General features: G+C 43.0%; 1 protein-coding gene across 1 annotated transcript; it reads left to right on the top strand.

Moving 5' to 3' along the window:
* Positions 1–684: 684 nt before the first annotated feature.
* LOC124269075 lies at positions 685–25,579 on the top strand. Its single transcript, XM_046704091.1, has 3 exons — positions 685–833; positions 17,233–17,579; positions 24,704–25,579. The coding sequence occupies exons 2-3, from the start codon at positions 17,235–17,237 to the stop codon at positions 25,103–25,105; spliced, it is 747 nt and encodes a 248-aa protein (XP_046560047.1). The 5' UTR covers positions 685–833; positions 17,233–17,234; the 3' UTR covers positions 25,106–25,579.
* Positions 25,580–25,683: the final 104 nt, after the last annotated feature.

Genomic DNA, 25,683 nt, shown 5'->3' with positions numbered 1-25,683 from the left:
GTGTTTTTCTTTTGATGGTTTTTGTTGGTTTCATTTGTTGGGTTTTTTGGTTTTTTTTGTTGTTGTGTGTTTTGTTTTTGTATGTTTGTTTTGGTTTTTTTTGGCTATTTTTGTTTGTTTTGTTTGTTTGTTATTTTGGGTGGGTGGGTGTCAGTTTTGAGGATTTCATACACATTTATTACGGATTCAAAATGTGTGAGTGTTATAGTTAACGCTATTATATGAGATATTCGTCGTTGTCCTTGTTTACTTGCCACAGCCTCCGAGTGGATAAAGCGTCTGCAGAGAGTGGGGACCGTCATTGGTTCGACCACCGTGCCCGTCATGCGGAACGCCGTCAAAAGATGGTACTTGTTGTTACCCTGCCTGGCGCCCAGCAACTGGGTATAAAATAAGGAATGGTCGGCTCGCAACCACCATGCTGTATATCAGTGGGTTATCCATGTTAAAATGCAGCACAGTATAAATTTTTCCAAAACTATAATACATCAATAGGTCGTACGAATACACGAGGACGCACGCACAAACGCAAATACACACGATTAATCTTAAACCTGACATTAAAGCCCATCCACTATACACTAGCCGCATCTTTCATTTTTGCCACTCGCACGACCGACTGTTCGGGTGTTGTTACCTCGACCCTGGTTTCAGAGGGTGGTTGTAACTGTCCGTTTAACGCACCAGCCCCCACCCCCGATCGAAATATTAGATGAAACGAAAGTAAAAGCATATTTCCGGAAAACAGTGACGCTTATATATAAGTCAGAGCATCAGTCTTACAGTCGGGAGCAACTAACGCAGTGTACAGATTGCTGTAGACTCCTTCGCAGGTAGGACATGTTTATTCCATGTTGCAGGCAGGTAGGGGGGTGTGTTCAATGTACATGACTTGCTGACCACACCTTACTCAACGTTTCGACACTTAGCGCAGCAGACTCAACAGTCATGCACGTATCTTATGTTCCACACAGGAAGGGCATGCTGCACTATTACATTGTATATGTATCCTATACGCTGTTGTCGCCTGTCGTCAACACCCTTGCCGCAGGGGAAGAGGATAGGGAGGTGAAACAGTTCAATGTATAGCCATGTCCCAGAAAATTGGACACGGACGAATTTGTCCATTATAATTGTGTCTTCTAGTGAACTTTCAGGACAAAAGGGGGATGTGCACCCCTGAATTTACATTCAATAAGAAATTGGGTCATATTACCTGCCGCCGATGAAGTAATATGTCTCCTGCAAGTGATATCCATCAGAGGCGTGTTCAACAGAGCGAATACTCGTTTAGCGAGTACGCAGGTACACGCGAACGACTGCTGAACGGGGAAGTAGCTAGGTAGTATTTTCCAAGATCGTGTCGAAAGATGAAATGCACACAGTCTTTTTCGCTACCAGAAATATTCAATTTGTTACGATTCATTATAAAATCTGGAGGTTTACTTAAATTAGGCCTACGCCGGTCAGTGAATTTCAATTGAATTTGAATTTGAAATAAAACTGCGGCAAGTCATGTTTATAAAGCTTATGACAGAGACATAACGGTTTGCTATTAGCATTCCTTGTCTACAGTCCCTGGACATTAAGTATTCGTGATTGAGATTGGACGTAATTTTCATAGACTTGCATGCTCAGTTGGTGAAGGTAATATGATTTAATAACATTTACTTTAGGATGGACCTTTGTCAAATTTTGTACCAGTGCGAGGAATCATTTTAGCGCGAACATAGAGCTACTACGTGGGTAATGTTGAACGGACAAAATTTGTGAAAATTGTGTTCGTGTGAGATGACTTTCTAATTAACTGTACAATTTTAAACTCATCCTGCAAAAATGAACTAAATGACAATTATTTCACCAACACCAAATTGACATGCACGTCTACGGACAATACGTCCAATCACGAATACTTTTGTGTATGGGAAAACACTTCTGCGAGCAACACTTCTGTCCACCGACTAATATACAGTACAACCAGAAATTATTGAGAAGTTAAAGATTTCAAAACACGATAAACAGTGGACAAAGGGATGCCTGTTCTACTTGAAATCACTTTAGCTGATCTGATGTCCTGGTTATAACACTCTAAAATCAACTTCCTCTTCTCTAAATCATCGTCTCTCTTGAATGAAACCAAGCACTTGATAGCTGGTCAATGTTGTTTATACTAGAAATCCAATTAAACATGTTCCTACAATTCTCAATAATTTCTGGTCATACTATATATCCTATAAGCAGTACTGGACGGCAAATATTACGTAAACCTTTCACAATCAAAGACCTCACAATTAAGGCATCTCCTGTGGGCGCTGGCCGCTGGGTAGCAGCATAATGGTGAACATCTTGGAATTATCTCTAGACGTGACTGCTCTAAAGTGGTAACGCGTGTATTAGCGGGTACACGAGACCTCGCTTTCGTTCAGCAGCGGATATTCGCGAATACTCGCGAGTATTCGTTCTGTTCAACACGCCTCAGGTACACCAGAAACGAAAACACCGGTGTCGAGGCAGTTTTGTTACACCTTGCGGAAGATCCATATCAAGAAAACATGCGTCATTGGCATTGTTATAACGAACCTGTTATAGCGAACCAGATAGGCGTGAGTGAGTTTAGTTTTACGCCGTACTCAACAATATTCCAGATATTTGGCGGCGGTCTGTAAATCAACAGCATGAGCATCGATCTACGCAATTGGGATACGATGACATGTGTCAACCAAGTCAGCGAGCCCGACCACCCGATCCAGTTAGTCACCTCTTACGTTAAGCATGGGTTGCTGAAGATCAGGTCTAACCCGGATCTTCACGGGTCCCAGAATAGGACACCCCATGCCATCACTGACAGCAGCCTAAATATGGATACCCTAATCTTGGCTGGTCAGCTGTACTGTAGTATCCTTTAAGCCTTGGCTGTCCCTAGAATAACTAGAAACTGCAGGGCAGAAGCTGCATCTGAACATATATTAGAAATATTATCAAAACGCTGCAAGGACATAAGGTGTCACCAAAACACTACAAATGTAAGGTCCAAACACAGTAATGATACCCGTTTCAAATACGTCAGTTCAGAAAAAAATGGCTGTGTTTCTTGTGCTAAGTTGCTAAACACACGTGTACTATATTTTATATCTGATATCTGTTAGCAAACCTGTCTTAAATATATAAATGTACCTGTCAATAAGGGTATACTACCCGTGAAGTTGCAGGTTGGAATTGGTCTTCAGTAACTCATGGTTCTCGTGACTTTCGGGTTCAGGTGGTAAGGTTCGTTGACTTGGTTGATGCATGTCACTGTATTACAATTGCTTAGATCGATGCTCATATTGTCAGTCACTGGATTGTGTGGTTCATACTCAATCATTTACAGAGATATAGCTGCGTTTAACATCAAACAATCAACTTAAGGGTACACAATCACACACACTTGCACGCAGGACGCACGCAAACGCGCGCGCACACACACACACACACACACACACACACACGGACATCTTAGGATAATTAAACAAATCTTCCAGGCGATAAATCGTTTATTTAAGTAAAAAGTGTCTGAGTTGAAATACGCAAGCATCCATTTAACACAGTGTGGAAGGGTACATGTTTGTGGCAAAACGTGTTAGTATGGTAATCACTCACTCCAGATAGGTACAGTAGAGTATACCCGTATAATTTTAGCTGTGAGTCAAAACAGGAAATCAAAACGATGCAGCAAAGACTCCCATGATGGCTGGGCGACCATCCTCAACGGTGGTACAGCTTACTGGGATATCACTAGTTTGTCAGAAAGAATAAATGCTCACTGTCATTAGATATACATGTATCTGTCATATAATTTGCAAAAAACAAAGTTTTGCCTTCCACGCCCGGTGGAATTAGTGATGGAGACCAGCCATTCTCCATGCATGCGCATGGTACAAACAACCGGGCAAAGGAAAGCATACACTTAAAATTGACTTGACCAAAGTTACAAACTTTATCTAAACACAATAAAGCTGAAACAAATCATGTTCAAAGGAGTGATCAGGTCAATTATATTTTAGCATTTCCATGTTTGCTGACCATCGTTTGAAGCAAATGGGTTCATCATAGTAAACACTTTCGAACCAATGGTCTTGATCACTGAGAATACCCCAGGTCCGTGCGTTGCATCCGTGTCTTTCTTCGGCAATGGCTGTGCACTGATTGTACGTGACCTCCTAGATGCTATGTTTGGAACTTTTGTCTGAGGGTGCGTCTCTCCAGATGCTATGTTTGGAACTTTTGTCTGAGGGCGCGTCTCTCCAGATGCTTTCTTGGAACGATTGTGTGTAAACGTGGCTCTCCAGATGCTATGTTTGGAACTTTTGTCTGAGGGCGTGTCTCTCCAGATGCTTTGCTTGGAACGTTTGTCTGTGAACGTGTCTCTCCAGGGTCGTTTGCTTGGTTAACGTTTGTCTGTGAACGTGGCTCTCCAGATGCTATGTTTGGAACTTTTGTCTGAGGGCGTGTCTTTCCAGATGCTTTACCTTGAACGTTTTTTCTGTGAACGTGTCTCTCCAGATGCTTTGCTTGGAACGTTTGTCTGTGAACGTTGCTCTCCAGAAGCTATGTTTGGAACTTTTGTCTGAGGGCGTGTCTCTCCAGATGCTTTGCTTGGAACGTTTTGCCTGTGAACGTGGCTCTCCAGATGCTATGTTTGGAACTTTTGTCTGAGGGCGTGTCTCTCCAGATGCTTTGCTTGGAACGTTTTTCTGTGAACGTGTCTCTCCAGATGCTTTGCTTGGAACGTTTGTATTTGAACGTTGCTCTCCAGATGCTATGTTTGGAACTTTTGTCTGTGAACGTGGCTCTCCAGATGCTATGTTTGGAACTTTTGTCTGTGAGCGTGTCTCTCCAGATGCTATGTTTGGAACTTTTGTCTGAGGGCGTGTCTCTCCAGATGCTTTGCTTGGAACGTTTGTCTGTGAACATGTCTCTCCAGGGTCGTTTGCTTGGTTAACGTTTGTCTGCAAACGTTGCTCTCCAGATGCTATGTTTGGAACTTTTGTCTGAGGGCGTGTCTTTCCAGATGCTTTGCCTGGAACGTTTTTCTGTGAACGTGTCTCTCCAGATGCTTTGCTTGGAACGTTTTTCTGTGAACGTGTCTCTCCAGATGCTTTGCTTGGAACGTTTGTATTTGAACGTTGCTCTCCAGATGCTATGTTTGGAACTTTTGTCTGTGAACGTGGCTCTCCAGAAGCTATGTTTGGAACTTTTGTCTGAGGGCGTGTCTTTCCAGATGCTATGTTTGGAACTTTTGCCTGTGAATGTGGCTCTCCAGATGCTATGTTTGGAACTTTTGTCTGAGGGCGTGTCTCTCCAGATGCTATGCTTGGAACGTTTGTCTGTGAACATGTCTCTCCAGGGTCGTTTGCTTGGTTAACGTTTGTCTGCGAACGTTGCTCTCCAGATGCTATGTTTGGAACTTTTGTCTGAGGGCGTGTCTTTCCAGATGCTTTGCCTGGAACGTTTTTCTGTGAACGTGTCTCTCCAGATGCTTTGCTTGGAACGTTTGTCTGTGAACGTGTCTCTCCAGATGCTTTGCTTGGAACGTTTGTCTGCGAACGTTGGCTCTCCAGAAGCTATGTTTGGAACTTTTGTCTGAGGGCGTGTCTCTCCAGATGCTTCGTTTGGAACGTTTGTCTGTGAATGTGGCTCTCCAGATTCTATGTTTGGAACTTTTGTCTGAGGGCGTGTCTCTCCAGATGCTTTGCTTGGAACGTTTTGCCTGTGAACGTGGCTCTCCAGATGCTATGTTTTGAAGGAACGTTTGTCTAAGGGCGTGTCTCTCCAGATGCTTCGTCTGGAACTTTTGTCTGTGAACGTGGCTCTCCAGATGCTATGTTTGGAACTTTTGCCAGAGAGCTCTGGTTTGAAGGGCATGTCTGAGTACTGGAGACAATGGGCTCACAAACCAGCATCTCACAGAATTGGCACCTGGGCCTTTGTACGGTGATGATGTTGTTTCATTCTTGGTTTCGAGGTTCCTACTTCCACTAGGCTTTATACTCCAACCAAGCGAGCCCGGTTTGGCTGGTGCAGCTTTAACATTCTCTCCAACAGTTTGGAGCTACAGCTTTGTGCCATAAATGAAGGCAAAAACGAGATGGCAGCGTGCTTGTCGCAATTTGACAACTCAATTTTAATTGCACTATTTCAAAGAAACTTGAATCTACCTACCTTATATTTTGTGATATACCCCTTAGACACAAGAACTTGACGTATCCTCTTTGGAATGCTTAAAGGTCACATGCAGCCAAAAAATCAAACATAATTAAAACATAATTATCACTTATTCATGACATATAATATACATTGCTGGTTATGAAAAAACATATAAACAAAATTATAAGCGTACAATCGCAAATCAAAAGTGCAATATTGTCTACTTCGGTTTACTTCCCAAGAAATGAAGCAGCCGGGATACCGAACCCAGTCAGAGCGGGTGGGTGTGCACTCAAGTGTAGCGGCTGGTTCATTTGCAGATGCGCTCACGGGTCATTGTGTGTGTATATATGGAGATGTTGGGTTTTGTAAATACATGCTCATTTTTTGTGTATAACATTTTGCAATCAACAGACATCATAACATGTCATGTGTTCAAGTATCACACCTGCCTGTCTGTGTAATTACATAATGTGACAGAGACCGAACTCGGGCCATAAATCAATGCATTTTGTTTATGGTGTATAGCCTGATAGGTGTTAAGTTCAAATTGCATGTGGTCAGTGATAGCAGCTGTGTATTGAATATTGTCATTAGCAGACAGGCAGGCAGACACACAGGTGTCAATAAAACAAGACATTGAGTTTAGTCAGTGACAACGACATATCTATATCACAGTTGGAAATTCTGTCAACGCTAAATAATGGCATTGCTTTTAAGTATCGAACTGAGAAAGTGACTCGGTAAGAAGAACGTTTGGTGAAATAAACAAATGAAATTATATAAACAGTTAATTTACTGTCATAACATATAAAAAGCTCGCGCCTGTGAGATATCGACAAGACATTAGAAAAAATAGCTCACACCAAAGCCTTCACCGAGCATTCACTGGACAACCGCTTCCAAGCTGCGCGAACCTACTTCACTGCGCACGTGCTATAAGCGCAGCCCAGCTGTTGAAACCCGTTTTCCCCAGAAAAGTCTGGGGAAAATTAGTGAAACGTTTGAACTCCGATTTCGCGCGTTTTTTTTCATCGCGTTATTTTTCAACTTTATAAGTTGAATTTGCATTTTTGACGATTTGTTTCGGTAAGTCCATACCGAAAGGTATCAGAATCTGCAAAGTTGTGTTTTACGTTGCATGTGACCTTTAAATACAAGTTTCTTATGAATGCAAGCGGCAAAGACGTCCGCACCTCATGAATTGCTGCTGCAAGGTCCTCTTTTGAATATATACGATAGGTGCGACACTGCAATTCTCTCTTAAGCCTATGCCACACATATTCAATTATGTTCAAGTCCGGACTCTGGGCTGGGCATGACATGCCTTTTAAATTATTTTCTGTCTTGTAAACTTGAACAGTTCTAGCCCGATGGACTGGGGCATTATCATCTTGAAATATGTATTGGTCATCAGGAAAATGACGAGCAATAACTGGCCAAATATTGTTATCGATAATGTCAACATATTTCTCAGCAGTTATGTTACCTTCTACAACGGCTACAGTTCCCACACCATGGTACGTAATGCAACCCCAAATCATCAAAGATAGGGTAGGGGTTTGGGGAACACCCAAACACTGGGGGGCCCACTGTTCACCAACTTGTCTCCAAATGAATATTTTTTCCTTTGCATCAATGATCACTTTACACTCATCACTAAATATGACTTTATTCCAATATGTGTCCACAGATCGATGTAATTTTCCCCTGCAGCATGCTAATCTATTTTTAATGTTCACTTTCCTGATTCTGATTTTCTTTCGAATTACACGTCTATGAAATCCTTCAGAATACAATTTTCTTTGAACAGTTCTGTATGACACATGCTTGTTGTTGACCTCATTAAATTTGTTGGTAATATCCTTCAAAGATCGCCGACGAGAATTTGTTAAAATCCGAAAAATTTTGCACGAGTCCCTCCGAGTCAAAATTTTCTTCCTTCCCGTTCTTGGCTTGTTTTCCACAGAACCACGCGATTTATACCGATGAATCACATGATAGACAGTTGATGACGATAAATCAAGTAATTCTGCAATATTTGCAGGTTTCTTCCCGTGCTCATATAATTTTACTATTGATTCTTTTACGCCAATGTCCAATTCTTTTCATTTGGAGGCATCTTGTTTACCGCCGTGAATGTAAACAAGCAGACGACATTCTAACCGGAAGTAACGGTCACGTGACGCGCACGTGATCCACTATCTAAAAATATACATCAATATCGGTAAAGGAAAGACAGCGCGGGACAACAATGCGCCGAAATAACGAACCGTTTTCTTTAAACTGTCCGCGGTCATTTCTGCCTTCATTTATGGCACAAAGCTGTATCTTTACGAGGTAGACCAGTACATGACCTTGTGGTATCCGTTTCTGGTTCAGATACAGCATGGGGCGTGAGCACAAAAAGTGTTCCTGCGAGACCTGAAGGTGATGTCGAAGAAACTGGAGGCATGTTCCTTTCGGGATCATTTCCACCAGGCGCACATGTTGTTGATTCATTGTGCTTTTCATCTGAGTCTTAAGTCTTTCCTGGATAATTCTCTGGGGATCTTAACTCATGCCGAGGATGTATTGCTGTATATAGAGACTGCGTAGAACTGACGGTGTGTGTCTGTTCATTTCTTTCAGAGGATGCTCGGAAACTGGGGTTTGTTTTCTGTGAATGTTTCTGGGGAGCTGTGTGGTAGGACAGGCAGGTGGGTTCTCTTTAGAGACGGTTGAAATTGGGATATTGACACTGATATCCTTTCTAAAGTCTGTGCTTCCAGCGATGTATCCAATTGTATCATGTTGTATTCTCTCTTCAAATTCAGGTGATCGGGAAGAAATACAGAACTATTGAGGCAACTCATGGGTTGTGAGATTTTTATGGTTCGTCGACATATCAACAGAAGTTCCTCGTACTGACTGACATCTTTATTTGTATGATGACTTGGGCATGACTGGGCTTCTTGGGATGATGCTCAGCGACATCTCTGGCGTTTCCATGTTCTGCATCTTTAAGATGTTCAGTGACACATGCGTATCGTAAGAGGTGATTGATGAGATCGGGAGGTCAGGATCGATGACTTGGTTGACACATGTCATGGTATCCAAATTGCGTAGATCGATGCTCATATTGTTGATCACTGGATTGTCTGGTCCAAACTAGATCCTTTACAGACCGCCGACATATAACTGGAATATTACTGAGTACGGCGTTTGGGCCTAACTTCCATACACATGAAGCCAGCCTTTAAAATAAAATGAGCGAGTGAGTTGTGAGTTGTTAAATACGGAATGTAGTGTAAAAGAATCACCGGTATTGACAATCCTCAGAAACAAATTCCCCTTGGTGTAAAGGGAAAAAATAGTTCTGCGTTTCTATGTTCTGCATCTTTAAGTTCACATTTTGTACTTGGCACTGTGGTTGAAAGTGGATTCTTTGTCAGACGATGATGCTCTGAGTGTTCTACATCTTGACCAGTCTTCATTTTCTTTGAATCGGTATGAAATTGCGATCTCTCTCGATCCTCTTCCACGGGTCTCTTCCTCGACATCAAACTGACTCCAGGTGCAGTATGTTTATCTAACGAGCTCAATCTCTTTCTGGCACCTTTCTTTCGCTCTTCTGTGGCGTTGCAAGGTCGGATAGATGCATCCTGTGATTGTCCTTTTTCATGTGTGAAGGTTCTGGAATCAGCATTGACAACTGCCACGCTGGCAGTCGACATGGAGCAGAGAATCGGTTGTATGTCGTTAAAGTTTGGTTTCTTTCCCTGTAGGTCTGTGATACATTCCAGGTAGGACTTACCACAGTTGTGGACATGGTCTTATCTAACCAGTACACTGATACCATCTCAAGTTCCTCCTCGGTGAGATTGAGCAAGAATGCTATTGAGTCCTGCTTGCCATTACCACTGAACTGTTTCCGAAGGTCCTTGATGATATTGCTTGATGAACCGACATAGATGGTCTCCCACCTGTAGGCAACCTTGTACACTCCACTAGGCCTGCGCTTTGTCCGGACGATGACTGGGTATATGGCCTCTGTGCAGCAGCTTGCATGGTTTCATCTGGAAATAAATGCAGTATTCTATCTATCATTACTCATAACATATGTACCCGTGAAGACCCGGCTTAGAATTGATGTTCAGTGACACATGCGTGTCGTAAGAGGTGATTGATGGGATCGGGAGGTCAGGCTCGATGACTTGGTTGACACATGTCATGGTATCCAAATTGCGTAGATCGATGATCATATTGTTGATCACTGGATTATCTGGTCCAAACTAGATCCTTTACAGACCGCCGACATATAATTGGAATATTACTGAGTACGGCGTTTGGGCCTAACTTCCATACACATGAAGCCAGCCTTTAAAATAAAATGAGCGAGTGAGTTGTGAGTTGTTAAATACGGAATGTAGTGTAAAAGAATCACCGGTATTGACAATCCTCAGAAACAAATTCCCCTTGGTGTAAAGGGAAAAAATAGTTCTGAAAATTATATAACTAGATCAGTGAAAACCAGTGATGACACCAGGTGTTCGCGAAGAGGGTGCGCATGTCCTGCCCTACCTGTAGCTTTGAACACAGCTTTGAATACTGTCCGTTTCTTCACTTTCACGCGAAAGTAAAGCCAGAAGTAATGTAGGTTTCTGGACATTTTACAAAAGTAGTGAAAAGGACAAGCATGCTGATTACAATCCTGAAAACACGATCATAGGTTTGTGCGCACTAACACAGCAAACGGTATCCCCGCTCCATTCTCGTCTCTAAAAACGTCTTGACGTTTGGTTTTACGACAGGCAGTTCCCACATTAAAACTATACCAAACGAGGGCTATGACAATATTTGATGAACATAATCATCTTTGTATTTCACATGATTTGAATTGAAGTTTATGAAGCTGAAAGTCTGAAATATGAATTAAACTAAACACTACATATATATGCTGATCTAGTGACACTTTTGTCGAAAGATGATCATGAATGGTAGTCTTGTAAGTTGGCATATCAGCAATTGTACAGTAAATAGAAGAACACTGAGAAATATTGAACTTTTCCAGCTTAGAAAAGGTAACTCATGTGCTGGTGATGATGAAGTGAAAGCATTATTTGACTATTAACCAGATATGTTTTGGAGGTGGTGGTGGTGGAATTGGGTTTAACGTCGTGCTTGAGAATATTTCGCTCATATGACGACGTGCATGCGTGTGTATGTGTATGTGCGGCTGCTTGTACTAGCCCAGACTGAAACTGGTTATAGTGCTAGTCCACTGAGATACCATGCCGCAGTGAAGCATCGATACCCCACTCAGACACATTATACTGACTCCGAGCCGACCAGTCCTTGTTGTAGTAAGCTGTGGAACTCTCTCTGTCAGACTGAGATTCTCATGCTTGAACGTTCCTACAGGCATGTCATGAAGACGATCCAAGGCCTCCCAAAGAGAACTAGGACTGATGTGTGTCTTGGTCTCTTGGGTTTACTACCTATGGAATCTGAGATAGATAAAAAGAAACTCTTGTTTGTCGGAAACCTCATAAACATGAACACATCTTACCTTCCACACCAGGTGTTTCTGACAAGGCTACTGTGCTTTGTTCATGGTGTGTGTGCACAACCGAGAGGTTTTATTCCTGATCTGATGAGACTCCTCCAGAAGTATCAGTTGACAAATGTGCTAGAAGACTACTTGTCAACTGGCATATTTCCACGTAAGGCTTCTTGGAAACAAAGTGTGAAAGCCGCTGTTTGGAAGTTCTATTCCGCCTCTTGGACTGATAGGATAACAGTTGAACCAGATCTCCAGTGGTTCGCACAGATGCACAGAGATATGTGTGTTCATCCAGCATGGACATTGTCACGGGAAGACCACCTGTACCGAACCTCGTCCAAGTTCCTGGTGCAGTTATGTTCCAGCATTAGATAAATTAAAGATACTGTGTACCTGTGTGAGAAGTGTGGACGGTTATATAGTGATCCGTGTGTTCGTGCTGTCGTGCAGTGTGATAATTTACACTCTGTGAGAGATCAGCTGTGGTGTGAACTGATCAATATTGGTCCTAAGGACTTCAGTGTATGGTTCCACAACTTGTCAGACATTGAGATGGTGTTGTGTTTTCTGTCATGTAGGCCTCAGTATGGACTTAATGCAGAGGATCAGAGAACATTTACTAGTGTGGCTGTAAGGTACATTCATCTGATGTGCAGAGAAGTCACACAGCACTAAGCAGTGCAGCCAGCTTTCTGAGAGACTCTGTGTCACATAACAATATGACTGTGGTGTAAATATTACCTTTTTCAACTTGTACTCTCCCAACTTGGAGGATAAATAAAGAATATATGGGTACAATGTGTGAAGCCCATTTCTGGTGTCTCCCGCCGTGATATAGCTGGTGAATATTGCTAAAAGCGGCGTACAACCCAAATGACTCACTCACTCCTATTACTTGGGGGCGGTAGGGTTCAAGGCCCAATCACAAACATGGATACAATATGTGAAGTCCATGTCGCCCTTATGTCGTCTGAAGGTGGCGTAAAATAATATTCTCACTCATTCGTATTACTTACGTCAATCAAAGGTAAATGGTTTGTTTTTGGCATCATAGTGGATTTGTCGTGTTTTCTATGCAAGAAAGATATAACTCTATATCTATATCTTGTTCTTCATTAATGCATGGTTTTCGGAAACCTCTCAAGCGTTCGAACTCTTTGGGTGGATTTGTTCCCGGTTGCGACCTAGCGTCATTAGAAGCACTTGTTATCAGTCTCGATGTTGTTGGTTCTAACAAAAAACATTCCTCATTTACTACAGGAGACGCACTGTCAACCCATCAGTGTGATCTATTGGCTTTGATTGAGTCTTTTCTGGTGGAACTGGGTCATTTCGAACACATGTATAACATGTTTGTGGGTTTGAACCTTGCACACGTTCACTGGGCCTGGCACTGTTCCTGTTCACCCAACATCACATTGCTGTCAGTGTTAGTCGGTGATGGATGTGATATGACCTGGAGCTGGGGGTCCAGCATCCTCAATAATCTCAAGGGTATACGTTACGATCACTCACCACTATACCCTGGATGCATCCACGGCTTGGCCCGATAATTATATTACCTCACTTTGCTGGCTCCGCATTCCCATAGTAGCCAATCAGCTAAGCCGCCGTTACATCCGAGCTTGCCAGTGTCAACAAAGATAGCGGTCGCAGTCGCGAAGGTTTTCGTAGTGCCACTCAGATTTGGGGGGAAATAATACAGACAAATCAACAGATCTGAAACTTAAAAAAAATATATGAAAGAACTCCTTCTACCTCGTTCAGAGTACCCCTGCATCAATTGTGTTGCTAAGTTTAAACGGTTAGATAATTTAAGAAGCGAAAGTGAGTTGTGATTGGTTCGCTTACCTTCCCAGCGTAGACCCCTGATTGGATAAAAAGCCAGCCAAGGGAGGTAATAAAATCATCGAGCCAAGCCGTGGATGCATCCAGGGTGTAGTGGAGAGTGATTGTAACGTATACCCAGGATATTATCGAGGATGGGGGTCCAGCAGGGAGGGTGCACCCGTGGATTCCTAGAATAATTAGTCCTTGGTACTTCGCCACAGTTATACAAAGATGTGCTGAAACAGAAAGGGTACATACAGGTATTTTGTGAGTGGCTTGGAGAGTTTGGTTTAACATGGCTTTATACAGTACTTAAGTTAATGCGCGATGTGTCAACTTTACGAGCAGGAGGAGAGCCAAAAGGGATTCGGGTCCTAAAGGTTAACCACTCTGGTGAAACCAACGGAATTCTAACACACGATCATATTTTCCTGCGCCCCAAAGATACGCAACTCTGCACAGAGAATTGGACCAGCAAATACAACCAATCATACAACTCAAGCCGCTTGTGAAACGTTTGAAGGTTAAAATCTTACCTTACAGTGTACCCATTCACTGCTCGGGGAACAGAGGCACATTTCGAACAGTCACATACCTAAGGAGACACAACGTGTGGTACACGTGCTTCAGTGTAGGGCACGGTGCCATTGTACAAATCAACGTCCCTCTACGAATGTCTGTGTTAAAGTATGGGCAGGTGGGTGCTTTCAGCAATATTCCAGCAATATCTCGACGGGGGACACCAGAAATGGGGTTAACACAGTGTACCTATGTGGGGAATCGAACCCCTGTCTTCGCCGTGACGAGTGAACGTTTTAACCACTAGGCTATCCCACCGCCCTGTTAAGGTACGGGAGCTACGATCACTTCAACGCTAAGATCACCTTGTATAACGGCACCCAGGACAGAAGCCCTATAAGCCCTCTGGTGACTCTCGACATCACCCATCCAGTTATATAAGGGCGCTGGGGTAGCCTAGTGGTTAAAGCGTTTGCTCGTCACGCCGAAGACCCGGGTTCGATTCCCCACATGGGTACAATGTGTGAAACCCATTTCTGGTGTCCCCCGCCGAAAAACTCACCCATTCACTCAAATTTAAAAATTACATATTAACTCCTATTAAACAGGGAAACATTCTTACTGAAAGTTGCAGTGAGTGAGTTAGATTTCAAGGCACACTCGCATAATTTCAGCCATATTGTGGCTAAGCAAGTTATAGAGTCCCAATAAATAAAGTTAAATTTTATAACCCTGTCAACGAAGGACAGTGAAACAACTTTTATAAAAACAACTTAAGATCATAGATAGCGATATATCCACCAGAATCCCGTCCTCCACCGTGGCGCAACCCACGGCAAACAGGTTGCCCAATTTGGTCGCCTCTTACGACCAGCAATGGGGTGCTAAGGACCTATTTTGCCCCCAGTCTACACGGGGTAAGAGCTATTTGCGTTACCCAGCACAAACCATGAGGAGGTTGCTCTCCACGAGTGCCTGACAATTTTAATGTTAACTGATCTCAATTATCAAAATTTCAACATTTCCAAAATGAAAAAAACAAAACATCTTCAACAAAGGACCCCCAAAAGTTTTCATCGCAAAAATCACGTGTAACCCCGGGCATTGTTTCATTATGGTAGCTACGCCACAGTAATTGGTGGTCAGGCTCCGTGAGCTGGTTCACAGGCACACTGTAACGCAAATATGGTTGCGCAACACAGAGAAAGTGACCAGTCTTCGTTGCATTATTGGAAGACTGGTCATTTTCTCGGTGTTGCGGACCCTAGTTGCGCTACAGTTTGCCTGTGGCTGGTTGATGCATGTCATCGTGTACATTGTTCTTGGATCATGATTTTAATCGACCCGTGAAGATGCGGGTCAGAGTTGATCTTCAGTAACCCATGCTTGTCGCGAGAGGCGACTAACGGGATCAGGTGGTCAGGCTCGCCGTCTCGCTGACTTACACATACCTGAGGAATCCCACACCAGATACGCGCACGCGAAATCAAACGTATTTGTATCTTTTTGTTTCAGAGCATTGTTGACAACACGACCTGTCCCTATTCTTAACTGTGACCTTGCAATATTGTTGTACAAATGTATTTCACCGACTCTCGCGCCTGTGTTCCCATGGCGACAGAGGTCAGACTGGCCTCACAGTGTTGTGATTTTGAAAGGCAGTGTTGTATATGTAGCAGGGCGTGGAGTTATTCAACAGGTGACATTCTTACCTTGTCAGCTTGCTGACGGGGTTAACCTCTTTGTCATGTGGACCATGCGTCCGACTTCGGATCAGAAGGTCCGTGGTTCGAATCCCAGCACGGGAGTCGGACATTTTATGGCCGCTACATTTACAATACAGAAATAAAGAAATTCATAATACCGACATTACTTAGCCCTTATATTGCCATAGAGTATTTAATTCCAAAAAGTTTCTGTAAAACTTCATGGGATGGGGTCAAAATACCTATATGTCTTTCTAACGCGGTTTCTAAGCGAGACACGCCCCTATGCAAAAACGTTGATTCTAAGCGAGACACGCCCCTATACAAAAACGCTGTTTCTAAGCGAGACACGAAACCTATGCAAAAACCGTTTCTAAGCGAGACCGGAAGGTCGCGGGTTCGATCCCCGACCGCGTCACACCAAAAGACCTTCAAATATGGTACTTGTTGGTCCCTGCCTGGCGCTCGGCATTAGTGGGTACAACAAGGACTAGTCGGCTCGGAGTCAGTATAATGTGTCTGAGTGGGATATTCATGCTTCACTGCGGCATGGTATCTGAGTGGGCTAGCACTATAAAACCAGCTTCAGTCTGGGCTGGTACAAGCAGCCGCACATACACATACACACGCATGCACGTCGTCATATGAGCGAAATATTCTCAAGCACGACGTAAAACCCAATTTCACCTCACCTCACCTTCTAAGCGAGACACGCCCCTATGCAAAACGCTGTTTCTAAGCAGGACACGCCCCTATGCAAAAACATGCGTGTTGGTGTTTTGGTGAAAACTAAACGTGCCCGAGCTCATTAATTTTCAAAACTCGTTGACACCAAAACAACAGTTTCAAGATCAACCAAAACGTTTTAGTGTCGAAACTGATCATTTGACTCCCGAGATCCCCATAATTGCTAATATTATATGATGCGCCTCAACGAAACCTTAAGTAATGACTTGCTTGTATGGTGGCACTTTACTTTTTTCCCCGTTACTGTTCTATCTCACAAACAGCCGAACTTACTGTATACATTTTGTTGTACACCTAGACATGGCAGTGTTCACGGAAATCAACAAAGATAAGCACGGACATGTTCGGGGTCGGTGTAAGGACTGCCCCGAGGAGTGTCGAGAGTATTCCCAACCGCTCCGCAGACACAACTGTACATATTGCGGGTGTCCGGCAGGTGAACATGAGAGGGTGGAACCTCGACCGGAACTCGTCATCAGAACTCGTTGATACCAAGACAACAGTTTCTAGATCAACCAAATAGTGTCGAAAGTGACAAATAGTTTGACCCCCTAATTCTGAATATTATTTGATGCGCCTCAATGCTGCATTATGTAATGGCTTACTTTTATGATGGCGACAGGTTTTTACTCTTTTTCACCGTTACCTTTCCGAATCTCACAGACAGCCGAACTTACTGTTTTAATCTTGTTCTTCTAGACATGGCAGTGTTCACGGACACCAACAGAGATAAGCAAGGGGTTGTTCGCGGTCGGTGTAAGGACTGCCCCGAGGAGTGTCGAGAGTATTCCCAACCTGTCCGCAGACACAACTGTACGTATTGCGATTGTCCGGCAGGTAACCATGAGAGGGTGGAACCTCGACCGGAACTCATCATCAAGACAGAACCTGGGGAGGAGGAGGCACGATCTCCGGCACGGAGAGATGGCGGACCAACACCGGGCCCATCCAGAAGACCAGATGGCCTGACCACGGTCCCACCCCAGCCTGGTCCCTCCAGGCGAAATGAGTCGCCTCACCGGGATAAATCGCAAACAGTAATCCAGGTACAATTTCACCTTAGGTAATTTTTTTAGCTTTTAGAAAGTGTTATTTTGTCATCTTGATTATCAACGTTTTACGTTATCTTAAAATGATTTATCCTGCGTAGTCAACAGTGATCCAGGGCTTTTAATGATAATAATAAGGGCCTGATGATGTACGCCTCTCCGTGGTGGGCCTAGATAGAGGAATTTTATTCCCTGAACTGAAGGTACATCACCCAGTTAGGGCTGACCCCCCGAAGCTGGTTTTCTTACTGGGTTACAAATAGACAAGAAGAAATCAATCTTTCACTTCCGCAGCCCAGTCACCCAGTCCTCCGGTAGTCAAACCAACCACACTGGAGATGGGACTTGCCCCAGAGGAAGGCACAGAACCCGATCAAGAATATCTTGGTCAAACCATCTTAAAACCACGCTACTTGAGTGTGCGAGAGCGACAGGGTAGCCTGCAAATCCACGCCTTAATGGCAAGTCGCTTAAGCTGCACTGGGACAATGCCATGCCCATGTATGCTTTCCTGACGGAGCAAAATCTACGAGATCAATTCCGGCGGCTTAAAAATCTCATGCCCCGTGAGCCAGTTCAACCCACAACTGGCGCCCGTCAGGCCCCTTTGCATGAGCAGAGTGCTCAAGTGGCAGCAGACCCAAAACTTCTGATGGACGTCCGCGTTAACCTCTCTTCTCTTCCTGATTCTTCCGGCATAGAGCCAAATGGCCCTGAAATTTCTGACCCAAACTCTTCTTCTTCCTCTACTGCAGATCTTTCTGAGAACCCTGTTTACATTTTGTTCAGTTCTATTTATCAGGAAATTTGTGATTTACCTTTAGAGAAACGGGGTCCAATTAAACAACTAAATGTGTCTTTTCCCAAAAACCTTCTGCGGACAGTTCATTACATGAAGTGAATTGCTGTGTCTATGCTGCCCCTCGAACTTTGGAGGAACTTCACACAGTTTCAAAAGAAGAACCATCTAATGAAACCAACAAAAGACCAAGGAAAAACCGGTTTCTTGTAAAACTTAATGAAACGAGAAGAAATATTTCCTGGATTGAGCTGTGCTTTAAATTAAGATCATCAGGGAACCCCATGTTTAAAACGCAAAAGGCAATTTGGAAGAAATTAAAATTGCAAAACAAGACAACGAAAGAAAAGGTACTTCTCCAAAATTGCCATTTCCCTTAAGGCCAAATTAAAGGTTTGGACGGAAAGAAAGAAAAACATGGGAAAAGAAGAACAAATTTTTCAAACAAAGTAAACTTTTTAGAAATAATGAAAAACACTTCTACAGGCAACTGAAAACAAACGGTGATGGTGAGCATGAAAAGTGGCCTCCCATGGATGCCAATGAAATGTTCTGGAAACAGTTGTGGTCTATACCCGGCGACTGTAACCTTGAGGCACCATGGGTTCGTGGTTATGACCATGCAATGCATGAGAAAGTAGCTAGGTCGTTTGTCTGTTACATATCACCAGACTGCCTGAAAAGTGTCATAAAAAAGTCCAAATCTAATACAGCTCCAGGGCCTGGTGGCATTCGAAACCGGTACTGAACACTGTTCCTCTGTGTCCAAACACCATTACATCACTGTTTCAGTTCTCTCGTGGACACAGGTGATGTTCCTCCATGGTTCTGCAAAGGTCGGACAATACGCCTTCCCAAAAAAGGAGACTTGATTGATCCCAAAAACTTCCGCCCTATCACATGTTTGAATACTCAGTATAAAATATTCACAGGGTGTTTGACAAACCTCGTGTCATCCTACTGTTCTTCCAATGATATAATTTATAGAGAGCAGAAGGGAGCGAGAAGGGGGGTGTTGGGGGTGCAAGGATCAACTTCTTGTACAAAAAATGATTTTGGAAGAGGCCAAAACATATCACCGCAACCTCTCCATGTGCTGGATTGACTACAAAAAAGCATACGACTCTGTCCCTCACGAATGGATTCTGAAGTCTCTTCAGTGTATTGACCTCCCTGAGCGACTACTTGATTTACTCAAGTCTTTAATGAGTTGCTGGTCGACTCAACTTGAGATGTACTCGCAAGGTCAGTTGCAGACTTCGGAATCTATTCCAATTAGAAGGGGAATATTCCAGGAGGACTCCTTCAGTCCTTTGCTTTTTTGTTTGTCTTTAAATCCTTTGAGCTTTCTGCTCAATAGAGAGGAGGGGATACCATCCCGCACCTCCTCAGTACAGATCCCCAACACAGCTTACTCATCTCCTTTACATGGATGATATTGAGCTCCTTGCCAAAGGAGATACCAATTTGAAAGAACAGGTTCTCCTTGTCGAGTCCTTTTCTTATGATATTGGCATGACATTTGGACTCCACAAATATAATACTCTTCATTTGAAACGTGGCAAGGTAGTTAATGGTGGATCGGTCAGGTTACAAGGGGGAGGAGTTATTGAGCATCAAGGAGTTCGAGACAAGCTCCAACATGCCCAGATTCAAGAAAAACTTCGAGCCGAGTATAAATCTCGATTGAAGAAAATCTGGAGCTCATAGCTAAATGCTCGAAACAAGTCAAAGCCACCAATACTTTTGCTGTGCCAGTCCCTTCCTATTCCTTTGGAGTAGTTGATTGGACTAAACAAGACATCCAGAGTCTTGACCGCCTGATCAGAAGGATCATGTCTGATAACAGAGCCCACCACCCTCGTTCCTCTCTGAACCGTTTATAAATGCCAATCAATTCTGGAGGTCGGGGTTTGATTAATGAGGAGGCTCTTCATGATAGAATTGTATTGTGTACTTTTGCACATATTTATGTATCGGATGATCCTCTGGTGATGCATGTCAAGACTCATGATGAAAGGAAGGAATTCCACAGCTATTTTAAGCGTGCCAAGGTTGTTGGACAGAATCTGAAATTTGATGTTGATTTGTACTACTGGACGGTACAGCGATGGGAGTAAACCAGGTGAAGTCCTTTACCAAGTCTGCCCAGAGTCGGTCTTTTGTGGAGAAGCTTTCTGAGAAGCCATTGCATCGTGTGTACATGCAGTGTGTGGAACAGAATAGCAATCCCACCGACTCCTTCGCCTGGATGAACCGGCTGGTCTCAAATGTGAAACTGAGGGCTTCCTTTTTGCTACTCAGGACCAGTCACTTCCCACTCGCAATCGCCAAAATGTGATTCTTAAAGAAAATATTAACATGAAATGCTGACTGTGTAATGAATTTACAGAGACTGTCCAACACCTTGTCAGTGGATGCCCTTCCTTGGCACAAACAGCATATCTTAAAAGACATGATGGCATGGCTCGTTGCTTTTACTACCGTCTCCGCCATGCTTGTGGCTTTGACTCCGAGGTCCATCCATGGTACGACCCTGAACATGTCCAGGGCGTCATGGAAAATGATGCTGTCAAACTTTTGTGGAATAGGCTCATATACAGCCTCAGAAGAATTCATGCCAACAAACCTGATCTTGTCCTTTTTGATAAAGCCAATGAATTTATTTATATCATTGAATTTTTGTCCCTTTTGACACCAGTGTGATTGGCAAGATTCAGGAAAAGCATACTAAGTATGCGGACCTCGCCTTTGAAATGTCTCGCTTGCATCCCAAGTACACTGTCGTCAGGCTCCCCATTGTTCTCGGTGCCCTTGGTTTGGTACCTCCTGATCTCATGGTGCAGATCAGGAGAGTGCCCGGGTTCTCCACCGGGAGCACAGCCCTTCTGACAATCTGGGTAATGCAGAAGGCTGGGGAGCCTTCATATTCTCCGGAAAGTTCTTGGTGGGTTCGACTAGGCAGTGTTTCCTGGGAGAAGTCCCATTCGCTGTCTGGGCTGCGTGTAGAGGAGGGTGAGGGCCCTGAGCTGATGATGAGCCTTACCAGCCTGACTGTGCCAGGATCACCCGAACCCTCTCTGCTGCATACTATCTTTCATCTGTAAAACATAATAATAATAATGGAAATTTATATAGCGCTATATCCAACCACTAAGTGGGTGCTCAAACCCCTACAAAATAATAGTACTAATAATGTTTGAATAGAGTTGATAGTGCAGTGAACAGAGATGCGTTTTATGATGTGATTTGAACGCAGCAAAAGATGGGGACAGTTTTAAGGCGAGGGGCAGTTCATTCCACAGCGATGGAGCACAAACCCTGAAAGAACACTTTCCATAATAGGCCAGTCTATAAGAAGGAGTTTTCAAAAAGAATCTGCTTTCAGATCGCAGTTGTCTGGATGGCTTGTTGGGGGTTAGCAGTTCACTTAAATATTCTGGTGACATGCGTTTTAAACTCATGAATGTGATACAGATGACTTAAACACTATCCTCGCCTCAACTGAAAACCAGAGTAATGACTTCAGTATCGGCGTAAGTGAGTGAGTGAGTTTAGTTTTACGCCGCACACAGCAATATTCCAGCTATATGGTGGCGGTCTGTAAATAATCGAGTCTGGACCAAACAATCCAGTGACCAACAGCATGAGCATCGATCTGCGCAATTGGGAACAGATGACATGTGTCAACCAAGTCAGCGAGCCTGACCACAGGATCCCGTTACTCTCCTCTTACGACACGCATAGTCGCCTTTTGTGGCAAGCATGGGTTGCTGAAGACCTATTCTACCCCGGATCATCACGGGTCAGTATCGGCGTAATATGAGAGTACTTTGGGGCACGTGTAACGATTCTTACCGCTACATTTTAGACTTTTTGAAGTCTCCTCAGTGATTCTTTGCTGATGCCTATAGTCCAACCTCGAAAGTACCAAACACTGTACTAATGTCTTGGCTGCATCAAGTGATATCAGATGACGAATTTGACTAATACATCTGAGATGATAAAAACAGGTCTTGCACAAATTGTCAACTTGATAATACACACCAAGGTTTTTAACCCGGGATGTGAGATCTATAACAGAGTTACCAAACACAAGTTTTAAGTTCTTGTCAGTTGACATCTGGAGCTGTTGCTTAGAGCCTACCAACATAGCCAACATTTCCCTGCACACTAGGGATGTCACGATACTCGATGTCATGAATCGATACGTATCACGCTACCCATGTCACGATTCGATACGTATCACGATACCCATTTTGGCGGCTTTATTGCGTAAATTTAGTTACATTTTGAACATTAATATTTCAAATTTTATAATTGTCCATGAAAAGGTCAACATATTTTATTTTTCTCAGAGATTAAAAAGTTCTAATTTTCCATCTTTGCGCATGAAAAATAATCATTTATAACTCTCATAACATAAAATTAAACATGATACAATTGCAAAATGTAAACCATATATAAACATATGTCCTGGATCCGCTCCTGCACCATAAACCCGGTGATTGGTCTCTAATTAGGCGCTGGGTATTTCACTCTTTTATTTTGCCAGTTGCGGTACAATCTGAGCTTACCATTTGTAAACCTGTAATCACGGAAACTATATGTACCTGACTGCCACTGCCAGCATAATGTGTCTTGCATAGAACATTAATATGCAAAGTAAAACGATCATTGTGACACATTCTTCATTATTATATAGAAATATTTATTACAATTGATGGTCACTGAACCATTAATAAATATATACTCAACAACAAAAGTTGATATAGAAGAAACATAATATACTAAATGCAAGACAAATACATTAACAGAACAGACATCTGGCTTGTGAATGTTGACCATTATCTTGGATTACACACGTTTGTAAATGGTAAGATGGCCATGGGAATGTTGTCAGACTAAAATCACATTTCACAGTCTCATACCGGGTATGTCCACCTGTGGTGGTTGGTCACTGCGGGGACGGTCTCTGACGTGATTGGTTTGCTGATGTGGATGCCACAAGCTCCAAACAGTGTTCGAAATTCAATGGGTTTTTTTCCAGGTAACAGTACTAACACTCGTTGAACGAGTCTTTATCCACAATGAAAAAATCTACCCATGTCTAAATAGCCACAGACTGACTCATTTTTCACGAAATTGCACGTGCAAAGTCAATTTCACCTGGTTTTCGAACAGTCACTTCAAGTTGCGTGTGTACGCTCTGTTGTCTCATGGACGTGTTTTAATATTTTGGGTTAAACTTGATCAAATTTATAAAAAAAATGTATGTGTCACAAGGACTTTTGTCGTTGAGTATATCTACTGGAACAAAGGATTACACCTGCCTATAAATATGAGAAATTGTTCATACCTGTAGTTAGGGAAACTGCGTTATCTGCCAGCCACTGTCAGCATGGTGTGTGCCAAGCTAAAGGCACATGCAGCTTTTATATCACCTGCCTGCAGAGTCTGCAGGAGCTAGCCGTCAGAGCCCAGGGTGTACCTGCTGACAGCCAGCTCATCTGTATGGCAAGCTGCTAGGGACACACACAATGAATTTGTGAAATGTGGCAGTGGGTCTGTGCCATGTGAACAAATCGATATGTGACATACAGTCGAAGTAAACTTGGGCTCAGTGTTATCCGTTACACTGCAATACTGAGTCTAACAAACCCTAGTAGATGGTCGCATCAGCGAACCTTTTTAACTGACCAATCAGAACACAGCCTACCAAATCACGAAACATTCGTAACTACTCGTGTCATTCCGGCAAGCCGGATTGTAGGCCGCGGAAAGAGGCGAGTAGTTACGAATGATCGCGAAAGTTAACATTCGCACATACCGTTTTCCCCCGAAAACGTTTGTACTCGAACGATTCCGAATGCTATTTTCCGCTTCTGAGTGATGCACATGGAGGACGCTATTAATTACAACAGTGAGTAAACAGTTGCTGAAAATAACGTTTTGTCTATTATTCCAGGATGTCGTCTTGCGCAAATATAATCTAATAGTAACCATGTCATCAGAAACCCCTAAGCGAGCCCACTGGCAATTTCATCTTGCGTCGCCAATTTGTAAGTCCCGCCGAACCCTAAATAGTAGCCGTTGTCTGATTGGTTAATTCCTTTCGGCCGTCTCGTTTGAATGGACGGTCTTAGGTCACTCAAAGGTTACCTGACGCGACCTTTACTAGGTTTTGTTAGACTCAGTATAGCAGTGTAACGAATAATACTGAGCCTAAGTTACTTTGTTTGCTGTGACATAAAGATTGATTTTAATTGGTTTAACAAATTTCTATGAGCTTACCTTTTAAATTTTCGCATGTTGGTTTCAGAAACGTTGTAAGACGTTATTTGAGGATGATGGTGTCCAATATTCTCAAGTTAAGAGACAGCTCAGCAGAACAGAGCGTGGCGTGTTCACAATCCTTTGGAAGGGGAAAATAATTTATGTTGGAGAGCCAAAGAAGACGCCCATATTACCTTATCTTTGTAGCATATTTTCTGGTGGAAGCACACAAGACATCAGCAAATGTTTGAAAAACATACCCAGCGTTTTGAAAAGAGCTCACATAAGAATCGCCTGGCTGAAACACAAAGATGATGACCCGCACCTCAAGACGTGTAGAGAAGGCAAGAAAGGGATTTCATATCGACGGTGTCTGTCAAATCTGCAGGGGGAGAAGCCAAGAGATGTACTTGAAGGTTTAATGAGAGAGGAAACCATCAATCTGTAGAATATAATTGCTTTAACTGACACAAAAGTGTAAAGGAGTTACGTGTCAATGATGTCTTGCAAAATTAGGATGAAACAAACCTACATCTAATCTAATTTTTATTTCCAATAACCAGTCCGTTAAATATCAATACACTTAAAATATTCGAAGAAAAATGTATTCAAATTTTCAGATTTCATGATGTCAGATTAATAGGTACTGGTTTTTACGCGTACTTATTCACTGTAAGTGTGGTTATGCGTTTACCCAAGAATAGATGCTTGTGAGTTAAACTAGTAACTGTCTGGAATTCCACGCCTGGTTGGCGTCCTACCCACTGAGAAACTGCAGATAGTTGCATGTACCTCACCCTTTATTAACACCGGCCATCTTGAGAAAAGGCTATCTACTTTTGGTTAGTCTGTCTCACAGTCCTGAGCAACATTATTTTCCTGACTGCCTAGCCCTCCCTGCAATGCTAAAGCCTTAAATGAAGCAAGTCTAGATTTCCTCATTTTCAGCCTGAATCTCCCAACTCACTGGGGCTCCTTTTCAATTTAAATGGGTTTATTTGTTACTATCAAAATTATATATTATTA

The sequence above is a fragment of the Haliotis rubra genome, unplaced genomic scaffold (assembly GCF_003918875.1).
Source record: "Haliotis rubra isolate DU_JTF1 unplaced genomic scaffold, ASM391887v1 Scf1419, whole genome shotgun sequence".
Taxonomy (NCBI): domain Eukaryota; kingdom Metazoa; phylum Mollusca; class Gastropoda; order Lepetellida; family Haliotidae; genus Haliotis; species Haliotis rubra.
The sequence above is the reverse complement of the archived record's forward strand: the minus strand, read 5'-3'. Positions and strand labels throughout refer to the sequence as shown.